The 24,738-nt window shown below is 35.4% G+C and overlaps 2 protein-coding genes across 6 annotated transcripts; one reads left to right on the top strand and one right to left on the bottom strand.

Annotated features, from left to right (window-relative positions):
- Nucleotides 1-8,013: 8,013 nt before the first annotated feature.
- On the top strand, nucleotides 8,014-11,857 carry LOC104899494 (uncharacterized). Of its 4 annotated transcripts, none has more exons than XM_048633670.2 (9): nucleotides 8,014-8,136; nucleotides 8,667-8,806; nucleotides 8,883-8,914; nucleotides 9,379-9,426; nucleotides 9,513-9,554; nucleotides 10,040-10,123; nucleotides 10,857-10,945; nucleotides 11,043-11,093; nucleotides 11,431-11,857. In XM_048633670.2, exons 2-9 carry the CDS (start codon nucleotides 8,733-8,735, stop codon nucleotides 11,470-11,472), a joined length of 462 nt encoding a protein of 153 aa, XP_048489627.1. In that variant the 5' UTR covers nucleotides 8,014-8,136; nucleotides 8,667-8,732; the 3' UTR covers nucleotides 11,473-11,857. The 4 variants fall into 4 exon arrangements, with proteins under 4 accessions (XP_048489627.1, XP_048489626.1, XP_010684991.1 ...); XM_048633669.2 differs by having other exon boundaries at nucleotides 8,021-8,136; nucleotides 8,662-8,806; XM_010686689.4 differs by lacking the exons at nucleotides 8,014-8,136; nucleotides 8,667-8,806; nucleotides 8,883-8,914 and adding an exon at nucleotides 8,921-9,216 and having other exon boundaries at nucleotides 11,381-11,857.
- A 654-nt stretch (nucleotides 11,858-12,511) lies between these two features.
- On the bottom strand, nucleotides 12,512-23,773 carry LOC104899495 (transcription factor PIF1). 2 transcript variants are annotated; one of them, XM_010686693.4, is made up of 8 exons: nucleotides 23,442-23,773; nucleotides 23,206-23,333; nucleotides 22,264-23,071; nucleotides 14,514-14,615; nucleotides 14,358-14,423; nucleotides 14,149-14,214; nucleotides 13,602-14,063; nucleotides 12,512-13,072 (listed from the first exon to the last, which is right to left on the bottom strand). In XM_010686693.4, exons 2-8 carry the CDS (start codon nucleotides 23,283-23,285, stop codon nucleotides 12,968-12,970), a joined length of 1,689 nt encoding a protein of 562 aa, XP_010684995.2. In that variant the 5' UTR covers nucleotides 23,286-23,333; nucleotides 23,442-23,773; the 3' UTR covers nucleotides 12,512-12,967. The 2 variants fall into 2 exon arrangements, with proteins under 2 accessions (XP_010684995.2, XP_048489624.1); XM_048633667.1 differs by lacking the exon at nucleotides 23,442-23,773 and having other exon boundaries at nucleotides 23,171-23,298.
- Between the last annotated feature and the right edge of the window lie 965 nt (nucleotides 23,774-24,738).

The following is a 24,738-nucleotide window of genomic DNA, read 5'->3' on the forward strand; positions in this document are numbered from 1 at the left end:
GCTCCTGTTTTGTTCGTGAAGAAAAAGGATGGGAGTATGAGTTATGTATAGACTATAGGGAGTTGAACAAGTTACCATAAAACAAGTACCCTTTGCCTAGAATAGATGACCTATTCGATCAATTAATGGAGCTAGTGTGTTCTCGAAGATTGACTTACGTTCAGGATATCATCAATTGAGGGTAGCGATAAGGATGTACCTAAGACTGCCTTTAGAACCGTTATGGTCACTACGAGTTCACTGTAATGCCATTTGGGTTAACAATGCTCCTGCTATATTTATGGACTTGATGAATAGAATCTTTCATGAGTTTTTGATAAGTTCGTAGTGGTTTTCATTGATGACATTTTGATATATTCGAGGAATGAAACGAGCATGATGAACATTTGAGGACTATCTTGGAAACCTTGAGAAAGAACCAACTTTATGCCAAGTTCTCTAAGTGTGAGTTTCGTTTGGAGAAAGTAGCATTCTTGGGTCATTTTGTGTCTAAGGAAGGAGTCTCGTAGATCCTGCTAAGATTCAAGCTGTGAGTGAGTGGCCAACTCCAAAGAGTGTGTCTGACATTAGGAGTTTCTTGGGTTTAGCTGGCTATTATAGGAGATTTGTGAGATTTCTCGAAGATAGCAAGACCTATGACTAATTTGATGAAAAAGGAGTCCAAGTTTGAGTGGAATGAGAAGTGTGAGGAAGCTTTTCAGATCTTGAAGGATCGTTTAACCACTGCACCTGTCTTAACCCTACCTGATGGGAATGAGGGATTTGAGGTCTATAGTGATGCTTCGAAAAATGGTTTGGGTTGTGTGTTGCAACAGAATGGTAAGGTAATAGCTTATGCGTCGCGTCAATTGAAACCTTATGAGGCTAATTACCCTACCCATGATCTAGAGTTAGCTGCCATAGTGTTTGCATTGAAGATTTGGAGACATTATCTTTATGGAGCAACTTGCAAGATATTTACAGACCATAAGAGCTTGAAGTACATATTTACCCAAAAAGACTTGAATATGAGGCAAAGAAGATGGCTAGAGTTGATTAAGGATTATGATCTAGATATCCAGTATCATGAGGGGAAAGCCAATGTGGTGGCTGACGCCTTGAGTAGGAAATCGAGTCATAGCTTGAGTGCTTTGATAGTCCCTGAGGAGTTGTGTAGAGATATGCAAAGGTTGAACCTAGAAATTTTAAATCCTGGGGAAAGTGAGGCTAGACTTAGTAATCTTTCTTTGGGAGTGTCAGTTTTCGATGAGATCATTGAGGGTCAAGTTGGGGATGAGCATCTAGATAAGATAAGAGAAAATGAAGCAAGGTAAGGAAGTAGACTTCAAGATTCATGATGATGGGAGTCTAAGGTTAAAGGGAGGTGGTGTGTACCACAGAAGTGCAATGCCTAAGAGACGTCTTATGGATGAGGGAAAACTCCTATTCTGTGCACCCTGGGGGTGACAAGTCTGTATAAGGATCTTAAGGTGATTATTGGTGGCCGAACATGAAGCGAGAGGTAGCTGAGTATGTGTCTAAGTGTCTAACCTGTCAGAAAGTGAAGATAGACCATAAGAGCCCATGGGGAAAGTCAATCTAGAGGTTCCTGGATGGAAGTGGGATTCGATTTCTATGGACTTTGTGACTGCCTTACCCAAGTCGAGGAGTGGAAATGATACCATTTGGGTTATAGTGGATAGACTGACCAAGTCCGCTGTTTTCATACCTATTAAGGAGACATGGAAGAAGAAGCAACTCGCTACAACCTATATCAAGCATGTAGTGAGATTGCATGGAGTTCCAAAGGACATTATCTCGGATCGTGACTCTAGATTTCTATCTAAGTTTTGGAAAAAGGTCCAATCAACCTTGGGACAACATTAAAGATGAGTACCGCCTTTCACCCTGCGACCGATGGTCAGACTGAGAGGACTAACCAAACTATGGAGGATATGTTGCGAGCTTGTGCTATAGATTTTCAAGGAAGTTGGGAGGACCAATTAGATTTGATTGAGTTTTTACAACAATAGTTACCATGCGAGTATAAAGATGGCACCTTTTGAGGCGTTATATGGACGGAAGTGTAGAAGTCCCATTTGCTGGAATGACTATAGTGAGAATATAGTTTTGGGGACGAATTATTGAGGAGACCGTCAAGAAGTTAGATTGATTCAGGCTGAATTCAAGCTGCGCAAGATAGGCAGAAGAGTTATGCAGACTTAAAACGGCCGAAGATGAGTTCGCTGTAGGTGATAAAGTATTCCTGAAAGTATCACCCACCAAAGGCGTTATGAGATTTGGGAAAAAGGGCAAGCTGAGTGCTAAATATGTAGGCCCATATGAGATTTTGGAGCGCATTGGGAAAGTAGCTTAGATTGGCATTGCCAATGGAATTTGAAAAGATGCATGATGTGTTTCATATATCCCAACTTGAAGCGCTATATCCCTGATGAGCGCCATGTGTTAGAGCCTGAAAGAGTTCAGATAGATAGTAGCCTCACTTATGAGGAAAGACCTGTCAAGATTCTCGACAGGAAAGTGCGTAGTACGCGTAACAAGGATGTTCATATTGTCAAAGTTCTTTGGTCTAACCACGAGTCAGAAGAGGCAACGTGGGAAGCCGAAGAGGATATGAAGAAAAAGTATCCAGACCTATTCCTTGAGGTGAGTTACGAGGGCGTAACTCGTTTTCTTTAAGGGGGGTAGAATGCGATAAATTTCGCGCTTTTTGCCATTTTTATGAGATTTTCATGTTATGTATGCCTATGTTGGGCAATTTGCACATGTTAGTGCAAAAGAAGTAGAGTCTCCGCATAAGAAAAGTGTTCATAAGTACACAAGTGTTTTAAAAATGGGAAAGTGCACGAGATGCACTACCTTCTTCAAAGATTTTCGAAATGATGAGTTCAAACTTTCGAAAGACGAGGGTTTTGTGTTAAGTTTCGGGACGAAACTTCTTTTAAGGGGGGTAGACTGTAATCCCCCATTTTTAAAGGATTTTCATAAATATATTAAATATTTATGTAGTTATATTTAAATCCGAATGAGTTTGGAAAATGATTTGACTTTTAAAAAGGGTTGACTATTTTAAAAGTCAACTAAAAATATTTTCATAGCTTAATAAAATTGAAAATGTTTTAATTAAGCATGTCTTAATAAAAGCTTTAAGTATTAAAAGTATTTATTTAAAAAGAAGTTTAATGGAATCGAAACTCCTAAAAGGATAAAAAGGAAAAGAGTCCTATTGATGATTAAAGTCCTAAGTTGATCATCTTATTAGTCATCAAATCATTTTAAATCTTATCTCTTTTCCTAAACCTAAAAGGATTAGCCTTTATGTAAATATCCTAAAAACCCAAATATTTTACCCTACACACTCTATTTCTCTCTCCTCTTTTCACGTGACTTTTCTTTTTCCTCTCTTCACTCGTTTTTTTCTTTCACCCGAATCTGATTGGCCAGATTTCTCATAGTTCCGTTACTTTTTAGCCAAAACTTCCTTCTTGAAAGTTGTAGATCTCAAAAAGTTATTGAATTTAGGCTCAAGAATCACTCAATTCCGATTCTTATTCTATCAGTTATGGCCTCTGCAAGTTTCGCAATTCTGCTGCCATATTTCACTCGCGATTTCGGTATTTCACTATTTTTCTCCGTTTTCCTTTTTGATTCGTTTCCTCGTTTTCTTATATATTGACTTCATATATATTATATATTGAATATTAATATTTTCGATTTGTTATTATTTTTAGATTGAAGTTTTAATCATTAAAGCATGGATTTTTAGAGTTTTAATTACTATAAAACCATAGTAGCATATTAGATACTATGAGATTGATTTAGATTATGATTTTAAACATGTTTATATACGTTTAAAGAAGGTTTTATGATTTTAAAATTGCTGGAATTTTAGAAAGAGTTTTATTAATGGAGTTTTAAGATTTTTAATTACTAGTATGGTAGTACTATGCTAGGAATTAAAAGTTATTGAAGTTTTGATATTAAAATAAGCTTTTGAATATATTTAAAGGGGATTTTAAATATTTTAAAGTTGCTGTATTTTTAATTAAGAATATTGATTTTAGTTTATATTAATTTTTAGGCGGAGAATCTTTCGTAGGAGACTTTTAACGTTTTAAAAGTGGCCTACGGGCTAGTATATAAAGGTACGTACATAGTCTACGTGCTATATGATTTAGAAACATGCCTTAGGGATGTTTTTATTTATTAGTATCATGTATAGGACCTTATTGTTCATGTATATGATTTACTATAATTGCTTTACATGTTACTTGCCTATGTGCTACATGTAAACTGAGGACATGTATGAGTATGACTTGTTTGTATGGAAGTTTGATGCAAGCAAATAAGTTCAGTTTTGGTATTAATTCGTAAGTGGATTAATTTAAGTAAGTTGGAATCATGTGTTACATAGATTTCTTGGAGATTATTAATTTGTCTTATAAGAACCGTGGATCTTATTTGGTAAATATGAGTTATACCTATATAAAGGTACAGTTTTCTGTTGGCTAGGTTCAACAGGCGAGTTAGCAAAGAATAAAAGAAGTTAAAAGAGTCTTGAATGATAAGTTGTGAACACTTGTTAATTCCAAGATAAAAAGGAGTTTTGTGATCTTATGTGATTATTAGTTATATGTGTTGTGTGCTTGGTTGGTGTCAACACAAGTATTAAAATGAATGCAACGTAAAGTGAAACGAGATAGGTTATAGACTTTAGACTGGTGCACGTCTAGAGTTGGACACTAAGGGTTGGGATACATAGTCCGCCGTGATATGTATTTTCCTAGGATTGGATTGATCACCTTTCCTTTTTAGCTCAAAGGTTCCTCGATATCGCAGGTCAATTGGAATATGTGGTAGCTCCCATATCTCCTACTTCAGTATAGACAACTCGTCCCATAACTATTCCATTTAAAGAAGAAATAAAAGTTTAGAGTCTAGTTCAGTAAGAGTCATCTGCAGTTTGTTATATGCTTATTATTATTTATTTCTGCAAGTATACTTTGTAGTATCATGTTTAGGGTTATGTATACCTGATATGTAGTACTCAGCTTTGCTGATTACGTGCTTGTCTGTGTTTGTGATCATGGCTTTGCCTATTGATCCTGTGGTGATCCTTCGGGGGAGCAGAATCAAGAAAGCATTGACATTACAGGTTCGAAGATGCATACCATTGGGGAATCTGGAATGGAGAGGCTTTTGTGACATTAGTAGTATTTAAGTTGTTTCTAGGAATTTATATTTTCAGACTTTAGCTTTAAGTTGGTGTGTTTCAGTTCAAACATTGTTTGGTTCTTATTTCATAAGTTTAATAAAGTTGATTTTGTTTTAATAAGTTTTCCGCTGCAAAATTCTGAGTAAGCCGAAACGTTTTCACACGGGCGATAATGCCTGGGTAATTCTCTAGATTTGTTATAAAAGTATTTTCTAGAAAGAGAGAATTATCGGGGTGTTACAGGTTTGGCTTTCCATTCTCCTTGTTTCTTTTTCTTAAACCCTTTCCCTTTCCCCTTCATTTACCAAACACCCCCTAATATTATTTTTTACTCTTAGATTACAAATAAATGTCCTGGAGGATAAAATGGTTAAACCGCAAACCAAACAACACCAAACTATTTTGCGCGGTTTGCTTTGGGTTGATTTCGGCAAAAATGTTTTACGGTTTGAGTTGGAAATATGTCAAACCGTATATTTGCGGTTTGGGTTAGGTTACATCCCAATCCACACCAACCCGAACCGCGAACACCCCTAGCTAGATGGTTGTTGGCAGTGTAAACCTTAAGGTATCCTGCAAAAGACCTCAAAGTGGACCTGTAGCTTAGGGGGGATGACTTAAGCCATTCCTGAGCGTAAGTTCTGGCCTTTCTTCCAGAATTGCCTTTTCTCTTTGAGCTCACATCTAGTGGAACACGTTCATCCTTGATTTTTGATGCAAGTTTAGAAATTCTATGAATAGTGGTTCTATAAATGCCAAAATCTGTTGATAGTTTTCTTTGTGTGCCCTAAGTTAACTTATCACCATTTTGTAGTTGAAGGACCTTATCCACTAAGTGCCTTCTTTTTTTTGGAGTTAATTTTGTTTTTTCTATTAGACCACTAATGGTTACCTCTCATCTGAATCAGAGGTCTTATCAAGCAAAACATCCCATCCCTCGCTCCTCTAACAACTTATCAACACTGAAGAACCCATGATCTTGTTGATTCTGCATTTTACCCCTAGCAGATCTGTAAATGAAGAAGATGATTTTTGCTTTTTTTTTTCTTACTAATTTGAAGATGGTAATTAAGGAACTAAGTATTATATGTGCTGTGTAATTATGGAGATTAATTTGTTGGTCTAAAAATTATCTTAAGTGTTTTTTATTTTTGTGGTTGGTGAATATTAATGGTGCTCATTTGGGTTGGTGTTTATATAGTGGTGCTTACTTAATGAATAAATGTATGTAATGGTGGCAAAAACTTAATTTTTGAAGGTAAAATTTTCCTCCATACTTTTATGGGAGATGAATGCATTTTTTGTCAGTTTTGGAGGAAAGTTGCCCTTTTTTTCCACGCAACTGTCCACAAACTTTGGGGACCATTATTAAAGTTTTGGATTGGTGTTTTATCATCCCTCCCACTACACCATCAGTACTTTCCCACTAAAAAATACGGGGCCACGTGAGTCTGCTTTTTTTTTTCACACTCAAAAATTTGGTGGTTCCAATATTCTCCCTCCAACTATACCATTACATTAGGTCTCCACCATTTAATTATTTCTCTCTCCAACACTTTAATCACCCCTTAAGAAAAATTGGCTAGGGATCGGCAATTTCAAAAATGTTGCAAATATTATAAAAGGAAGTATTATATTTTAATTTACACGAACCTGATTAGTCTATTTCGTGCAGATTGAAGAAATATAGTCTATTTTGTTTCGTGCAGATTGCACGAAACAGTCTATTCTGTTTCCTGCAGATTGCACGAAACAGTCATGGGACCAAACAAACCAAATTCACATCATAGGAGTAATTACGGAGAGTAATCTAGAAGGATTCATAAAGTATGCAATAAAATGCAGAAAAACGCAGTAATTGAGACTTGGAAAAAGTACAGAAAGCACAAATAGAAGTTACAACAAAATTGAAAAAATTAAAGAAAATTTCAACAGGAAAAATAGAAGATGAACCGATTTGCTTCACTTCGTGCACTTTCCTCAAAAGTCAATATCTAATCCGCTTAAATTCGAACCTTCAATAATTTTCACAGTTTCCTTCCAAATTTTAACTCGCAATTTACTGTTTGCTATTTTAAAACAACAAAAATGGAACAATGAGGAAGAGAAATCACGAAGAAGGAGGAAGAAAAAACCACGAAAATGGAGAAAGGAACAAGAGAAATCACTGAATTTGTTGTGTTGTTATGGAGATATCACTCGTAAATGGAGGAATTCTTAGAAATTAAATTGATACAACCCTAAAAAAGGCCAGAGAAATGGTAGAGAGAGAAAATAGGCAGAAATTAGTAGATGGTGAATGGAGTTATGAGGGGTATCTTGGATTGTGTATAGTAAAGTGAGGTTGCATTTACCAACCATGATTAGATTATGTCAATTCCTCGTCCCACCGTTATGCTGGTTTGAGGCGGGGGAGTTTTGGGTGGGCCGGGTTGAGAAAGTATAGTCCCATACCCGGTATGGGACAACTTTTCCCATATCAGTTACTGGATATGATTAGATGTAGCTCATATATGATTTAATAACGAACTGATATGATTTGATGTAGCCCAAATATGATTTAAGATGTCAACTAACAAGCTACCCCAAAAAAAAATATGAAATTTTTTTTTAATAATTTTTTAATACTACTTTGGTCATAAAAATTACATAGATGTCATGGTATTGGCACATATCCGATATGGTAAAATATCATTGCTCGGCCTAGGTTAGCCTCTAAAATAGGGTAAGCTCTGGCCGGCCCGACATGCACCAGATTAAAAAAATCAGTAAAATTAAAAATTTAAACCTTTTTGTTAATTTTTGACAGAAAAAATTCTTTATTTCCTAAAGCGTTTAAACCTCTAACTTGAAACGGCAGAAGCATAGGTGAAAACAAAAAAGTCGCCATTAACAGCAGACAGCAGCTACCGAAAATCTTGGTATCTTTCTCTGTCCTCCTTTTTTCGCCTGTTTCATTTCCCCACTTATTATGTACCAAATTCATTTTCTTGAATTTGTGTAAACTGTGTTTTTCTTCTTCTTAATCTATAAATATACATAGGTCTGCACACTTTCTTCCTTAATCGAAATATGGGTAATTATTAATATTTTGGTTTAAATAAGAGACAAAAATCGCAAACTTGAATTTGGGAACTTCAGTAGAATATTCTGGAAAATTTGGAGTTTAATACTCGTATAAGTTTTAAGATTTGGTAAATTTGTTCTGCCACAATTTTGAGCCAAAATTTTAGAATTGCAGAAACAGAGAAAGAGTGTAGGGTGAATGTATTGTTTAACTCTTTAGAAACATATGGTTCCAAACTTTTAACAGGGTAGAAAAAAAGCAGTCTAAGAATTTTTATGTTCAGGATCTTTCAGTTGAACCCACTAAAGCCAGAGTGATTTGGTAGTGTTATTTTGTAGGAAGTCATATGTATCAATAATGGTTACTGTGTGTAATGTAGTTCAGTGGAGATTGCAAACCAGACATTTGAAGCCGAATATTCGGTTTCGATACTAATCTTATAAAAGAAAGATGGGTCTGCAGCAATGTAAGGTGTGCAACGAAGCGAAATCGAAGTACAAATGTCCAGCATGTCTTATACCATAGTAAGCAATTATTTCTATCCTCTTTGTTCAATGTGTTTCAGGATAGGTCTTAATAGCTACATATTGTGAATTGCAGTTGTTCCCTTGGTTGCTTCAAGAAGCACAAAGGTATGGCTGATCTATCTAGGGAGGTAGCTGCTTGTATTATTAAAGGGAAAACAAATCTTGTGATGTTTGACAAAGGAAATATTTATGTTTTGTGCTTCCTAGTTGCTTTAGAACAAAATTTGCAAGTTTGCAATCACTCTATAGCTGGATGTAGTGGTACCCAATTTGTAGTATGAGAATGACTACCGGAAGTCCAAAATGCAAGTTGCTACCTAGTTTTGTAATTATAGCCAACATTATACCACTGAAATGTGTCAATTCGCCTTCTCCAAATCGCAGTTTGTTGGGATTCAGAAAATCAGGTAATACTAGTTGGATACTAGGGGTGTATGTATTAAGTAATGACTAGAGCGAGAAAATCTTGTGGTGAAAATTAGTTTGATTATTGAGTTTTGTAGACTTTTGTCTTGGTTTCTGTCAAGGTAGGCTAACATGAGTTCTTTTTTGTTTCTTTTTTGGTTCAGAAACTCCATGTGCTACTGCTAAGTCAGTATTGCCTGATGAAGAACCAAGTAAGATACTGTATATTGCTATGATTTTCTGATACTAATTGTTATAAGGCATACTGCGGTCTTTAATTATTTGCTCATATGTGCAGAAACATCATATGTTATACCTGTACCGGTTGATGAAAAACCAAGTAAGAAGCATCACAGGCTTATAAACATGCCCTTGTTGTTCATCGTATGTTAAATATTTAAGTTCTTCTCCACAGTTATCTCTTGTAAGCGCTGTTTCTGATTTTGCTGGGCCAACTCTTTTTAGTTTCACACGTCCTTCCTTTAGTGGCCTCAATTAAAAGTTCAATTGACTGCAGTATACGATTATATCATGACACTTCTGTGGTTGGACTTGTTTACATATTGTTGTATAATAAATCTCTAATTTCCCCTCAACAAAATCTCTAATTTAGTAGCGTTTGGACTAGTTTTTGAACCCAACTAGATAATGTCTTACTTAATTTCTTAGCTCTAATGGCCTACTAATTCACTTATGTTGCACTGCTGCATTATTGTGTACTCTGCATTGCTTGCAGTGCTATGTAAAGAAAGTTTACAGACATGAATTGCCCTCTGATTTACTTTTGGTTGTTATTGAGGTCCTTGTTCTTTGTTCTGGAAACAGCGACTCCTCAACTGCTTGCAGAAAGACCACTATTTGTTGATGAAGCATGTGAAGTTTTGGATCAGGCTCAACTGGAATCTATAGGTATGACTTGTCGAGCACTAGACAGGGTTACTCATGTGTGAAACTTGTTTGAAAGTTTAGAAATTTGGGGGGTTTTGTCATATTGCAATCATCAATAATCCGCTCAGTGATGCAACTAAGAGTTTGTGTGCCAGATGCTGTTCTTTTTATTCTTCCATCCTGACCAGGAGCATTGAAGAGGATACAACTGATGTTGACAAAACTGATTTTTCTGTTCCATGTCTCTTCTGACATCTGATCTCAATTTGCATCTTCCATTACTCTGAATGGTGCTAAGGATTTGTGTAGAATGTAGGGCCTAAATCTTTTCAAATGCTTCTGATATTCTTTAGTTCTCAATTTTTATCCTGTGGCTTTCTTTTTGCTGGCTATATACATCAATGCCCCACTACGTAATAGCATTACAAAGATATAGCAGACATCTATGATGATGCGGTTTCTTTTGTTAGATTTTCCTGTCTTGAAACACTTATTACCAGTACATTTGGTCATTTTTACTCAATAGCTTTCAGTTTGGCTTATCAGAACAAAGAATCTTATCTGTCATCCTCGAAGTAGGGCCTAAATATCTCAGATATTTCTAAACTCTCCATTTCTTGTAGCTAACTTTCTGTGGATTATTTCCATCATTATCCCAAAAGTCAGTGGGTCATATTTTGGTCCAGACAGTACATACATCTAGAGGTTTACTGATGTGGCCTTTAACATCATCCTTGTCAAATTCTTTTTCTAGGGGCTTCTACTGAAATTCAAGATACTCTTAAGAATGAAGACCTTCGGAAGCTCGTCTGCAGGATAAATGATTCTCCAAATGCTTTAGAAGTAAGTAAATAAATTTTCATGAGGCCAAAAAGAATTCAGCATATTGTTTGAAGCACTATGTTATGGAATATGCTAATGTTTTATGTTTCACTATCAGGAACTCGAAAAGGCTATGAGCGTGGATGTGTTTCGTGTATTCTCTGAGAAGGTACTCTGAAAGTGCAAAGTTCCTACTTAAGCTTGTCTTTTCCGGGCATTGGTAATAGGCTATGCACCCGGATCTCCCTGTGGGCCGTACTTAAGTGGAGGTGTTCAGTCTGCGGCAGAGGGTTGCGATGGTCAGGCATGTGGGTTGTGTCAGATCGGCCCTAGGCCTAGCGATGTCACCCTTACCATGAGGATAATACCTTGTTTTACTTGAGATTCTCATTGGAATGCAATGATTCATGGGCGCACCATTCTCAACCCATTGCATTTTGCTATATTTTCTTGCAGGTATTGTCTGCAGCAAATTCTAAAGGGGAACAGCGCTAATGCTTGTGCAGGTTTCAGTGAGCTTCCCTGTAGCAACAACGAACCAGATTTGATATAAAAGAACACCGTAGTCTCTGCAGACTAACCAAATCAAAGAGAACAAATTAAAGGAGAACCTACTCAATGTTCTTACACACCAGGCTCCAAATTTTTTTGATGAAAACCTCACTATAATATGCATATGGCATGCCTTATTCTTGAACTATTCAAGAATATAGGGTTTCTGTAGCTTTCATTGTTAGGTATTGGACTTGTCTAGTGACAGTCAGATCAACCAAGTTGACAGAAACATATTCAGTAACCATGATGCTTTATTTGCACTTAGAAGTGCTAGCGTTGTATGCTTTATTTGCACTTAGAAGTGCTAGCGTTGTAATGGATAAACCGATGTGGATTTTCATTGTGGTCCTTTGTGCATGTCTTTGAACTTTTGCTCTCTTTTTTAACTCTCCTCTACACCTGTAGTCTGGTATGGTGCAGATGCACTGAAATAAACAAAAGCTCATCTTTTACTCCAGGAGTATCCAGTGCAACTATTGTATATCCTATACGACACAACAATACCTTCCAGCCAGTTAGGGAATGTTTGGTTCATACAACTTTGGTATGAGGTGTGGGTTTAAAATGAGCAAAACTCATACCTAGTGTTTGTTTAATAATTTGAGAGATCTAAAACCCATACCTCAAACCCATAAGGTATGGGGTTTAGAAACCCAAGGGGGAAGGTAGATTTGGCTCGTATCAATATGTTTAGGTATTAGATAGAAAGAAATTTTTTTTATTCCCAAATAAAATCAAACGCATGGTATTGAGTATCAAGTTCCAAACTTATAACATCTTGATTTTATTCATGATTCAAAACCCATATACCACTATATAAACCAAACGCCCCCTAAAGATTTGCGGTTATCTTTTTCAAATTTCAAAGGTTATAAGAAGGTTATATTGGTATGTACATGCAACCATTGCATATAAATCTTCTCTTTCTCGTACAGTTCAAGAACGTGATTATTTAACGTGTTCTGTACTTCCTGTTACTGATATTACAAATATTGACTGATTAAATGATAATCAGTTAGATCCATCAAGACGAAAAAAAATGCTAGTGCGGAATTTCACTGCCAAATTCTTCCAAACTTGAGCACATTGGGAACTTCTGTTATGTCTATTAGTTGTACACTTCAGCTTAACTTGTTTTAATATTGTGCAACGCAATCAGTAGAAAGACGGTTTTATCATTTTCTTTCTACCAACTGCAAAATATTTGCATTCTGTTGCACCCACCAAGCTAACTCACAAGCTGAACAAAAACGAGAACTGATCCCTAGAAGACAATATTTACATGAGAATTCCTCTTCAGATGTTAGTTTTGTGTTTGCTTTCTGTAGGCTGAATGAAACTGAACTTGGTGGAAAAACTACATGTCCTTGTCAAAACTTTGCAGGCAATAACCTTTCGCCGTCTCTTTAACCAAAAACTTCAAACTGCGGTACCAAAAAAATAATCTTCAGCTTGCTTAAGCTGCTTAACTCGGCGCTAAAGCTTACATCATTGATCATCTTCAGCTTCACTTCTGCTTGTGCTTGGCCCAGGTTGGGCCTCACTTTTGCTTGTGCTTGGCTTGCTTGACCCAGGTTGGGAAATTGATTGGTTCTGTGAACAAAGTCAGGATTTTTACGTAAGCATGAAGGCCAAATTCCAAGTGTGCATATCTAGTAAATGTTGATCACCAAACCCCACATTAGACTCTTTACAGTCAGGATCTATTAACAACAAAATGCTAGAGCTTCTCTCATCTCGGATAACTGTGTCAAAACTCGAACAATGACATGGATGTATTAACTTGCCCAATGTTGCTCGGACTAGAGTACCTATATCCAACACGGTGTACTTGCCCGAGTGTCTAACTCCGCTATTTTGTAGAATTTTTACAATATATTGGCCCAAAATGTGTCCAAGTGTTCCATTCATGTCCGAGTGTTGAGCCAACACAGGTATTTGAGGTGAAATCAAGAGTTCGAGCAACATAACACCTGATACTACTTCTAGAACTAAGAGTCTAAGATACATAATACACATTATCATAAAACAGCAAAGGACCTTCAATAACACAGATATTTGATTGTCTTCTATGTTTGGCAATTATGCACATAAAAGTAACTACATATATAGGTAAAGTCACCTGAACTGCTTGCATCTGCATCTGCATTTGCATCTGCATCTGCATCTGCATCTGTTGGAAAGCCATGTACTGATACGGGTCATTCAAGTTTGGCTGTTGTGGCAAGGCAGGATTCTGAACTGGTTGCTGTGGCAAGGCAGGATTCTGAACAGGAAATGAGCTATGGACAGGATCCACCTGATTGCTGGCTTGGTTTGCAGAGAAATTGGAACCAGGAAGAGAAGGCATACGAACTGGTGGGATGGTGAACCGCGGAGCAATTTGAGATCCTGCTGCTACCGACTGAGCGGTTGGTAAGTTAGAACCAGGCATATTGGGTGGAAATGACATCATTGGGCGGTTCATTCCCATGTCCATTCCCATTCCCATCCCCATTCCCATTCCCATTCCCACTGGTGGCATATACTGTGGTGGCACTCCAGGGTACATCATTGGAACCATTCCACATCCCATTGACATCATCTGGAAACACAATGACCATCTTCAATTTTACTGTAATACTTGCACAATAGTTTCAGAAATATAGTGTAGCACCAAAGAGTAATACCTGAACTTGCATCTGCAAAGACTTCAAATACTCAATTGCCTCATCGAGCATTGAAGCTTTATCTGACTGAAAATGAAATTTTCTCAAATAGTGAATTATCAGGGTGTACAGAAATTACTAAGATGATGAATTAATCAGTAAAATTAGATATTAATTTATTAAACCATTTGATACCTACAATCGAGGCTGATAGGATATAGTTTTCATACCTTGTTGCACCGAGGAATGAGTTCTTGCAATGCCTTCATCTTCTCATTTATCCTATCTCGACGTCTCTGCACTTTGACACAACTTATCAGCGTGTGATTTCGTAGAATACAGAAGTTCCATGCTAGATGTTAAGCTACTCCTACATATTTACACACCCGTTCTGAGAGATTGTGAACCTCGGCAGCACGAGATCTCTTTCCAAAGTGTGACCCCCGGGAATGTTTCTTTTCATCATCACCAGCTTCAAGTTCTACATCCTTATGCATATTAAAAAGAAAAAAAAATCTAATTAGCTCTTAATTGAAAAAGTTAGTATCATAATGCTTCGAAAATATCTTTTTCCTTATTATAAGAGATGGAGTATGTTGTTCATGTAAGTTCCCGTATAATCATGCAGCATACAGAGAAAATAACAACGAAGGACATTTATTTTGGTAGTATAATATAGGATCAGTGCATCAATATCACAATATGAGCCTTTTGAGATCAATTATTTGGGAAGAATAATAGCGTAATAGGAATCTATATTGTTCTGTTTAGGTGTTTATATAGTTGCAAAGGCCAACCATTTAGATCATACCCGAATTGGGTATTGGTGACTTCCAATACTCTGCCAACTCAACATAGTTAACATTCGGAGAATCATATATATCGAACTGATGCATGCTCTCACCTTCTACCAATAATGACTATCACCCCCAGCTAGGGTTGCTTATCGAGCCGAGTCCGTCACAACTCACAAGCTGACTTATGTTTGACTCGACTCATTAAGATATCAAGTCAAGCAATTTCTGACCAAGCTTAAAATTCTCCGGCTAGACTCGACTCGTCAGGGTTTCCGGTCAAGTTCAAGGTGCTCGTGAGCATATATACTTGATTAGTTTAGTGCACTAATTATTCGCAATCAAATTTCCTCTATTAAGTATTAATTTATAACTTTTTGTATTTAATATAAAGTTCTTAAATTTTTAATAGTAATTTCAAGTAACTTTCAAATAACCAGTTTAGCATCTATATAAATATATTAAAAAGCGTGCGAAAAATAAGAAATTATGTCACGTGGCGCTCTCCCTAGGGAGTTTTAGTTCATGTAATCCATGTACAATAAAAAAAATTAAGAAATTGCATAGTATAGGATTTGATCTTGAGACCTCAAGTACATATACTATAGTTTTAACCACTAGGCTAAGTTATATTTAGTGTTATTATCATAAAGTATTATATTAATAAATGAAATTTGTTTCTTACCCGGGACATAGCCCGAGCCTAATAACTAGTTTTATCCTAAAAGTAGTTAACATTTGAAATATTGTAATATATACTTCCACCGTTCTTTGATTATTGGATTATGTAGGGGTTGCACATTTTTTGAGGAGATTAGAGATAGAGAGAGGAGTTTGTCTTGTAAGAGACCGCCTATCTTTAACTTAGAATTAGGCAATGGTAAGCCCAATATTAAAAAGAGAATTAGCCCAATCGTGACTAAATTAATTTCTTTCGGTGACTAGTGTAATTCATTTAGTGACTAGGTCTACTTTTATATTAAAATTAAACTGTCTCTTTTAATAATTTTTGTAGAGAGAGATGAAAAGGAGACCCATGTAATAAGAAAATAGATAGAGATAAAACATAATCAAATTTAGTAATGTTGCCATTAATATGAAGCTTACAAATAGAGAAAATGTTGCAATAATAAAAGAACGAAAAAAGCATAAAAATTAAAAATCTATCCAGCACTTCATAAACTTATCGAATCGAGTTAAGGCTAGCTCAACCATACTCGTTAATGTATCAAGTTAATGACATCGACAAAGCCAACTTGAGTTAGAGAGCTGACTGAGTTTTAACCATATCACCCCAACTTTAATTAAGGATCGTTAATTTATTCCTCTTACAAAAAGTTAAGGATTATTCTGATTTTCATTATTATAATAATATCAGTTTCTAGTCTATATGGATGAAATTTCCTTATTATAATTTAAAACGTCTTGAGTGAATCGAGTTTACAGTAATTTGTTGTGCACGCAAATTGCCTTTATTAAACAAGAATCGATTATATTTGAAAAAAATGTACTATATTATTCTAAACTAACTATATCATAAAATTGCCTATATCACACAAAATTGATTATATAATTTATATTATACGAAACTTATTATATCAAACGAAACTTACTATATCAAATGAAAACCGACTTATATCATATAATTTCCAATAAATAATAAATTATTGTAAACCTAATCAATTTAAATTTTTTTAATTTTTATTATAATTTAATCGCTCATCTTATAACATTTGTGCCTGCTGTAGACAAGTAAATTTCCAACAAAAAGTTAGAAAAAATAAAAAATAAATAAAAAAAATAATTCTCTACTCTAGAATATGTGCGCCAAGTCACACTCACACCACATGAGACCCATACCAAGACCGTGAAAGTGGGCCTCAACTCCAATCCACTCCGCTCTCTACTAGAAAGCAGAACTCGCGACAAATCTGACCCAAACTTTTATATCTTGTCAATTACTAAAAGTCTCGACTCTATTTTACTATTTTCTAAAACTTGTGGATTCATTCTGAAATAAATAAATGTATCTACTCAATTTATGCTCTTTCTCAGTTCTCTCTCTACCACATGGTTCGACAGCACCGCCGTAAAATTTACCCCCCAAGTACAATCACACATTCACACTGCGTCAGCTATTACCTTCATCATCTCACTCCATGCGTGGCACAATTCGTGATAGACATGTTAGCTATACCCTTCACCAAACTCATGCCATTTTAGTGGAGGATCTTCATAAAGATGGAGAAGTCATGGATTCAACCTTCAATTTTTTTTTCCAGCCGTATTTTTTGCTCAACTATTTAACACAAACTTTTGTACCTTTTCTATTTCTTTATTATTATATTGTCATCTTTTGAAACATTATTAATGAAAGTGACGTATAAAGGAAAGAAATAGATATAGATGATAAAAATTGAGATTATGTGGTAGGAGAAATATAAAAAGTCAATAAAAAATATTTAAAAAAAGTAAAATATCACAATCAGAAAAAAAAAAAAAAAAAGAGGAAACATGTATTTATCAAACAACCAAAGTTTTAAAATTAGTGACTCTATAGATATTGTTAAATGAGATGGTAAAACCAGCTTATCACCAAATTATGTTAGAAATCATTTTAGCTCAAATAATAAATTAACGCAACTTTTTTATGGACCTTGTCATGATAAATTATTCATGGGAAATTCTCCCAAAGCCGCATAAACAATTCTAAATAACTAAATACTGAATTAAAAGGATTGAAGTTGATCTAGTGGTTATGAGTTGAATCTTTCTTTTTCTACTTCTGTGTCATGAATCCGATACTCAAAACCCTTGCAAAAAGAATACCTTATTTTTTCTTTCTTGCAAGAAAATTCTTCTTACCAAATATTGATTATTTCGGACAAATATCGAGTTATGGAGGAATGTTTTCCAACTAATTCAAACTGCTAATCACCTACATACTTCTTCCTTTTCTTTTTGTTCTTGCTACATTAAATATACACGTTCGCAACCCCACTCTTTAACCTTAAACATCTTTTATAACATATTACTCTAAAATTACAACAATAGAATATTAATACATAACTTATCGAAAAGAAATCAAACAAAACCCCGCATGATTAGATTTTTATATTAATAATAACTTATAATATATAATCTAACTATAATTGATGTCAAGATTTCAAATAGGAAGAAATTTATTTTGGAATGAATACAATACGTCGCAAGTGATTAATGAACTTAGAATTACTATTGCAAAAATAGTAAAAGAATTATACTTAATTCTAAAAAGATGGATAAAAATGGAATTATTCATGCCAAGTATTCACCCGAATAATATAAGATAAAATAAAAGAGGAAAGCAAGTTGGCTATATCGGGAACATGATTCTAATAAGTAATACTAACTCGCAAGTCGCAACTGTATGAAGGTAAGGCTGTTGGGTGGTAGGAGTATATCTGTACTCTGTACATGTCATTAAAAGCAGATCTACGTAGCTCCGAAATATAATTAATAAATAGTACAGATCTACTAGCCTTAGCCCTTGGGTATGTCTTCTCTTGCCGTAGGAAAAATAATAATTGGCATATAAGATGAAATTATATAAATTATCAAAAAAAAAAAATATGAAATTATATACCATCAAAAAACAAAATAACATGAAATAATATACAGTAGCTTTTTTTTTTGAGGGGACGAAATTATATAGCTTAAATACCTAAAACCAATACTACTAACTAAGCAAAATCTACAGAGCAGTAAAATTTTTTCTCTTGACCATTCACAATTAGGAGTCGTTTGGTTCACTATTTTTGAATTTCAATAAACGGAATCAATTATTGATTCCCTTTTTTTTTTTTTTGTTCAATCCCTCATCAATCCCTTACCATTACTTGATGGTAATGAATTCCCCCAATTTGTTACCTTCCCTCCCTCTCAACTAACAAAATCCATTACTTGAAGTTAATGGTTACCCTTCATTTCCATTCCTTGGGTTGAACCAAACACTTAATAAAGATAACCATTCTTGTTACCATTCCCCTCCTCTATTTGTATCCATTTCCTTTCCATTCCATAGTTTGAACTAAACGACCCCTTAAGTTTAATAAGAAGGGATCGTTGTGATTATATCATTAGATAGCATATAATTCCGAAGTTCGAAAGCTTGAATTCAAAACTATTTTAACTTATAAAAAAGATATCATAAAAAAACGAGATATGTTGTTCATCCAAAAAGTCCTATTTTGACGCAGGCTAAGCTAAATGTTCGGGCATGTTACAGGATAAATCAATATTCACAACAAAGTCATAAATATACAATTGTTATCTAAGTTGCTAAAAATTTATAGGAAGTGTCATTACCAATAACAAATTTCCGAACAATTTAAAATCTTATTCTCACTACTTTATCGTTCTACCTACTTATACTTAAGCATTTGAGAGGGTTTTTAAAACACACCCGTTGGATTAGCCTTCAATGTTTAGGCAACTACGATATGGAGTATGGACTATGCTAATACAATTCCTTGCTTTTCCTTTTCAATCTAATTGATCCTCAATTCTTAGCAGAAACATCAACTAAAGACGTAGAATAAAAGATCATAGTCAATTTAGAAAGTGCGCAATCAATCACTTTGAGCCGGAAGGTGTAGTTCAAATTATAGTGCTTTTGCACATGCAATTTACAAAAGCTATGTAACTTTTAGATGGACAAAAATCAATAGATTTGTTGAATTTGATCAAAAAAAGATGATGGAAAACAAAGAAAAGGCACTTTTTCTGATCTTGATTGTCTAAGAACGTCCCAAACTATTGTATCCCATGGCCATTCTGGTTTACATTGGGATTACATATTAATCTACCTATTATTTCTAATCCCATTCATTTTTTCTCTCATTTTTTATCTATAATAATGAACATCATATATGCTTTTTCGATACAATATTGACCATTTTGATGAGCGGATTAAAAATAATCAAATATTATATCTAAAGAAATGAAGGTAATATTATATTCAATCTATTCGGTTCAAATTGATCCTATACCATAACCTAAACTCTATGCCAACAGTAATACATATTATGAGAAAGGATTGAAATTACTCTATGTACGAGGTTGACAGAAGTACACTAACTAGAGTGATCCTCATCCCACAACCCCACTTGACAAACTATGAGTCGAAATCTAGGGGCTTCAATCTGGGTTATTGAGTGGATTTGGGTTGACCTGAGTTCGATCGGATGTGTTTGTGTTAGATCGTAACAGATCAAACCTTTTCTCAAATCGGGTGTAGTTGGGCCGCAACCACTTAAATCAGATCCAACTTACCAACTTATACTCTGGTTTGGGTTGAGTACAAGTCGGACCATTTCGAATCGACTTTAATCGATTGTGGGTAGACATAAGTCGGGTTCTCAATGAGTTTCTGATTGTCTTGGATCAGCTTAGGTTGTGTTTGGATGGACTTGGGTCGACTCAAACCTCGTATATATATGTCTATTTAAGTCCATCTGTTTCCGATCATTTTCGATATCAATCGAAGTTCAGGTCAAGACACACATGTTTGTCTGTGTGCATGACAATAGTGAGAAATATATAAATGAAAAAATTAATAAGCTCAACAATTGTTAACTATAAACATATTATCAAATACGTCAAGATATTTTATTAATAACAATTTTTTAATATCTTACATATATAGAGAAGTACTTATACGACCATGACAAAAATTATGAACAAACCATATTTGATTAATAGTATCGGGTTAGTAATACGTTGGTTTGACATGGGACATGTCAACAAAGGGTCGTGTTATAATGGGTTGGGTCTAAATGGGTTCTCCCTGGTCTACTTGCACTCGGGTTTTCTTCAAATCGATGCAAAATGTGTTCGAATTTTGTTTCTCGGGTCTAACTGGATTTCTATTGAGTCCGGACCGGTAAACAGATCAGAATGGGTCATGATATGCTTGGATATAAATGAGTTGGGTTGATTTCAAATGAGAATAGGTCCGAGAACCTAATCATGTCAGATCGAAATAGATCGGATGCAGGTGGACCCCTGAGTTGCATCTGTTTTTGACACTCCTACTACCCAAGACCTCTAAAACTTTGGCACATGATCATGTCTCGCTTGTTATTCAATACACCTACATGACACGGAGCGGTGGAGAGTAATTTTTTTGGAACAAAAATGATCCATATGACCATATATTAACTTCATATGGAATAGTTTTAGTTCTTCTCACAACACATTGTTGTTTTAGATGGGACACGTTTATTTGATTGTTAAATGTCCACATAGATATTATTTATAACGTAGAAAATTTAGAAAGTGGGGTCATGGTGAGTAATGATGCTAACTTAACAGAAATTACAACCATAAGCATTAAAATGAATAAATAGAAAAGGATGGGATAAATGCATTTTATTATCCGACTCTATGATAGCAGTGAGTAACCAACATAAATTGGGAAGCAAAAATCAAAGACAAATACACTAATGCGACAAATGTATGCAGGACGCTACTACAGGAAGGTCCCGTAAAAATGGTGCAAAAAGTTGAGCATACTCAGACAAAGGAAGCAAATATTTTGGCTAAAAAAGCTAGTTCAGAAGGCAAGCATGAAAGTTAATATATTTCTCCAAATTTGTAAATCATCTTGGGAGGAATTACAAATTAGCTTAGAAGAGGTTACCTTTGAACAATTACGTAGGTTTTGTAATATCGGGGCAGATGACCCCCTTGGTATTTTCAGTAATGTATAAGAACAAATTTTAGCTTAATGTATTCCCCCTCTAACAAAACGAATAGTAGGATTCTTTTTGTTCTTTGTTATTCTTCCAACTTTTTTCTCACGATATATAATAAACTTTGACTATAAACTTAGCCAATATTATAGAAAACGACCAAAATCATTTTAATACTTTTTTCATTTCAAAATAGTTGCATCATTTGATATTTAATCATTATTTATCAATCAATCTTGACAAGTTTTCTCTCATCATTATATAAAAAGAAATATTATTAGATATAATCTTGTTACATTCGTCTTAATACGAGGATTTCAATTATCAATTATTATTAATTTTAGCAATCAAAGATATTAATCTTTAAAAAAGCGTCTTTGACAAATTTGAAAATGCAACTATTTTGATATGAAGGAAGTATATTAGCATATGCTTGTGAATATATCGGTTAATCTTAATTCTATAATATAAATTATTTTGCCGAAATATTGATGGTAAAAAAAGTTTAAGCGCAGACGTTACAATAAGAAGTACAACAACGAATATGAAGCAAGAGAGTAAAAAAAAAAGTGCGAAAAAGATTATTGCGAAACATGTAACAGACTCACCTGAGCGGTGGCAGTGGAAGGAGATTCATCAACATCTCTTTGCTTCCTCTTTCGATCCTCCATGACCACTTTCTCTCCGACATCTTCGGAAGCGATGATAGCCGTCGTGGTCGTATTAGTAGGACCACCACTAGACGACGACGACACCGTAATCTCATCACTCCCTCCAGCAGCCTTCTCCAGTCTCTTTCCTCCGCTACCTCTATCTTTATCCAGTCTCTCTCCTCCAACACTGCTAGGAAAAGCAGACGACACTTCTCCCATGCTCTGTACTTGCCCCAAAGCTGGCGTCGAATTCGACTCTACAACAGTCAAGTCCGTCCTTAAGCTCGGCAATCTCTCCAGTTCCCTATTCCCTCGCATCCTCGAGAACAGCGGGAAGTTCATCGTACTCCCTGCTGTCGTCGTTGTTGTCGTTGTCGTCGATGGAGGAGGCGGAACAGGCGGTCGAACTGGTGCAACAGGAGGCCTAATCTCCTGCGGTTGGCGTACTACTGTTGTCGCTACTGCAGGAAGCTGTGTGCTCGTCTGATTCTGATTTTCACATAGAATATCACTATACAAGTCATCCAGTGGGTAGTGAAGCCATGTTGCCATCTCATCTTCCGCCATATAAAGCTGTTGCTGCTGCTGCTGCTGCTGTTGCTGATGTTGATGATGCTGATGATGATGATGATGCTGATACTGATAATTCGGAAGCGGAGGTGGTGAAGCAGCAGCAGAAGACGGTTGAAATTTTCGTTGATTTTGAGGTTGTGCTACTATCTGACCATCTTGCCATAACAACTCCAGTATCTCATCTTCTGCCCTGTTTTCATCATAATACTATTTTTAGTACTAAGATGATACATTTGTACAAATAAATCATCTTCGATTATACTATAATTAATTCCAGACGAGACAATACCTAATAACATAAATTATGAGAGGAGAGATATTTACTTGTGACGGGTGATCGGAGAAGAGGTAGATATTATGTGATGTTCGTCTTCCATCTCAAAATCGGGAACATAGTAGTTCATTCTGTGTTGTAGTACAATTTCCTTTTATAGCTCAACCAATGTACTATACTGTTTTAGTACAGCAGAAATGATAAGCAAAGAAACAAAACCCAGAAAAAACAGAAAAAAGAAATTTTAGCCGAACCTACTAGAAGAAAAAAAAGAAAAACGAATTACCTGAAATTTCACCGGCATGAATTATTTTAAATACAACTGCAACAATTCAGACTTCTTAACCGACTTCGAAAATATGAAATATAGTTTCTTTTTGCCAAGTTTTTCTCTTTGTCACAAACACAAAATAAATGGAGTATAAATTAGTATAATTTCCGTTGGAATTGGAAGCCTCTTGTTGTTGGGTTATTTTGGAATCTTCTCATAAAAGGGATGATATTTTAGAGAAGAATGGAGTTATTTATTTTATGTTTAAATTTTAGCAGATTTTATTTTTGGAATAAATAAACTAGCGTAATTAGTTATGTGGGCTACTTGAGCGGTGGGTGGGGGGAAGAAGATAAGGTTTCTCTCTCTCCTAATCTGAGTTTTATAGGTGTCTCTTCGAATAATAGGAGAGAAGGAAGGGTGCAAAAAGACGAGTAAGAATTGACTGCATGTATTGGATGCTATGTGCCCACTTCATACATCATTGTTATCAATGACAACTGACAAGTAGTATTCCGAAACAGCCGTTATTTTTTTTGGTCTCATAAAAACTTGTGATTTTCCAATACAATTGCATTTGTAGTGATGTTCATTGTACGTCAACCATTTTCGACTTGGCTCGAAGAGGAGTCCCGAGTCCCACCTCCAGGTGCATCTCTAACTTTTGTCGTTGGTATTCGTTTTTCGCCCTCTCTTCTTTATAACAACATTGATATTTGATGGGGTGTATGTATGCGTGACTTGGTATTCGAGATATCTTAATTGTGATCATCAACTTGTGTCCAATGAGTCTGAATCTAATGCCATAAGTTGATTTGTCTTAGAAAATGAGTTCACATTCGTCTAAGGCTTGATTCATCTTACATGTTTCAGTATAGAATAATAGCTATGGGTGAACCAATATTTCACTTCAGTAGTCCGATCTGAAACCTATAACACAAAACATGTAAACTAACATTGGGATTGATTCAAAAAACACCCCTTTAGTGCCTGAATCACTAAAGTAAAAGCCGGTAGTTCTCAACTAATGTAAGCTAAATATTGTGAATGTAACTTAATGGCTCACATCATGGAATATTTATATAGTGGACGGGAGTGTCCTAAGAAAGATAGGATACTTCTCCTATTGGCTAGATTAAAACCTATCTCCTTTATACTTATCTCTAGGCCCATAGGCCTTCTAAGATACAAAGAGATTAGGCCTAGGCTCAATACTGATAGCTTAGGCGTAAACTACAGACAAGGCGCACGATAGGGACTAGTATGCCCTATGACGCTAGTATCATGAAGATTCTCTTCCAGGAAATGCACA

Source organism: Beta vulgaris, chromosome 7 (assembly GCF_026745355.1).
Source record: "Beta vulgaris subsp. vulgaris cultivar EL10 chromosome 7, EL10.2, whole genome shotgun sequence".
Lineage (NCBI taxonomy): Eukaryota > Viridiplantae > Streptophyta > Magnoliopsida > Caryophyllales > Amaranthaceae > Beta > Beta vulgaris.

Excerpts from the sequence above, each read along its gene's own strand:
- LOC104899494 (XM_048633668.2), top strand. The coding sequence starts at position 9,087 with ATGAGAATGACTACCGGAAGTCCAAAATGCAAGTTGCTACCTAGTTTT. Across the intron at positions 9,217-9,378 it reads GTTGGGATTCAGAAAATCAG|AAACTCCATGTGCTACTGCT; the intron begins GTAATACTAGTT and ends TTTTTGGTTCAG. Across the intron at positions 9,555-10,039 it reads ACCGGTTGATGAAAAACCAA|CGACTCCTCAACTGCTTGCA; the intron begins GTAAGAAGCATC and ends TTCTGGAAACAG.
- LOC104899495 (XM_010686693.4), bottom strand. The coding sequence starts at position 23,285 with ATGAACTACTATGTTCCCGATTTTGAGATGGAAGACGAACATCACATA. Across the intron at positions 14,616-22,263 it reads CTTCCACTGCCACCGCTCAG|GATGTAGAACTTGAAGCTGG; the intron begins GTGAGTCTGTTA and ends AATATGCATAAG. Across the intron at positions 14,064-14,148 it reads CTTTGCAGATGCAAGTTCAG|ATGATGTCAATGGGATGTGG; the intron begins GTATTACTCTTT and ends TTGTGTTTCCAG.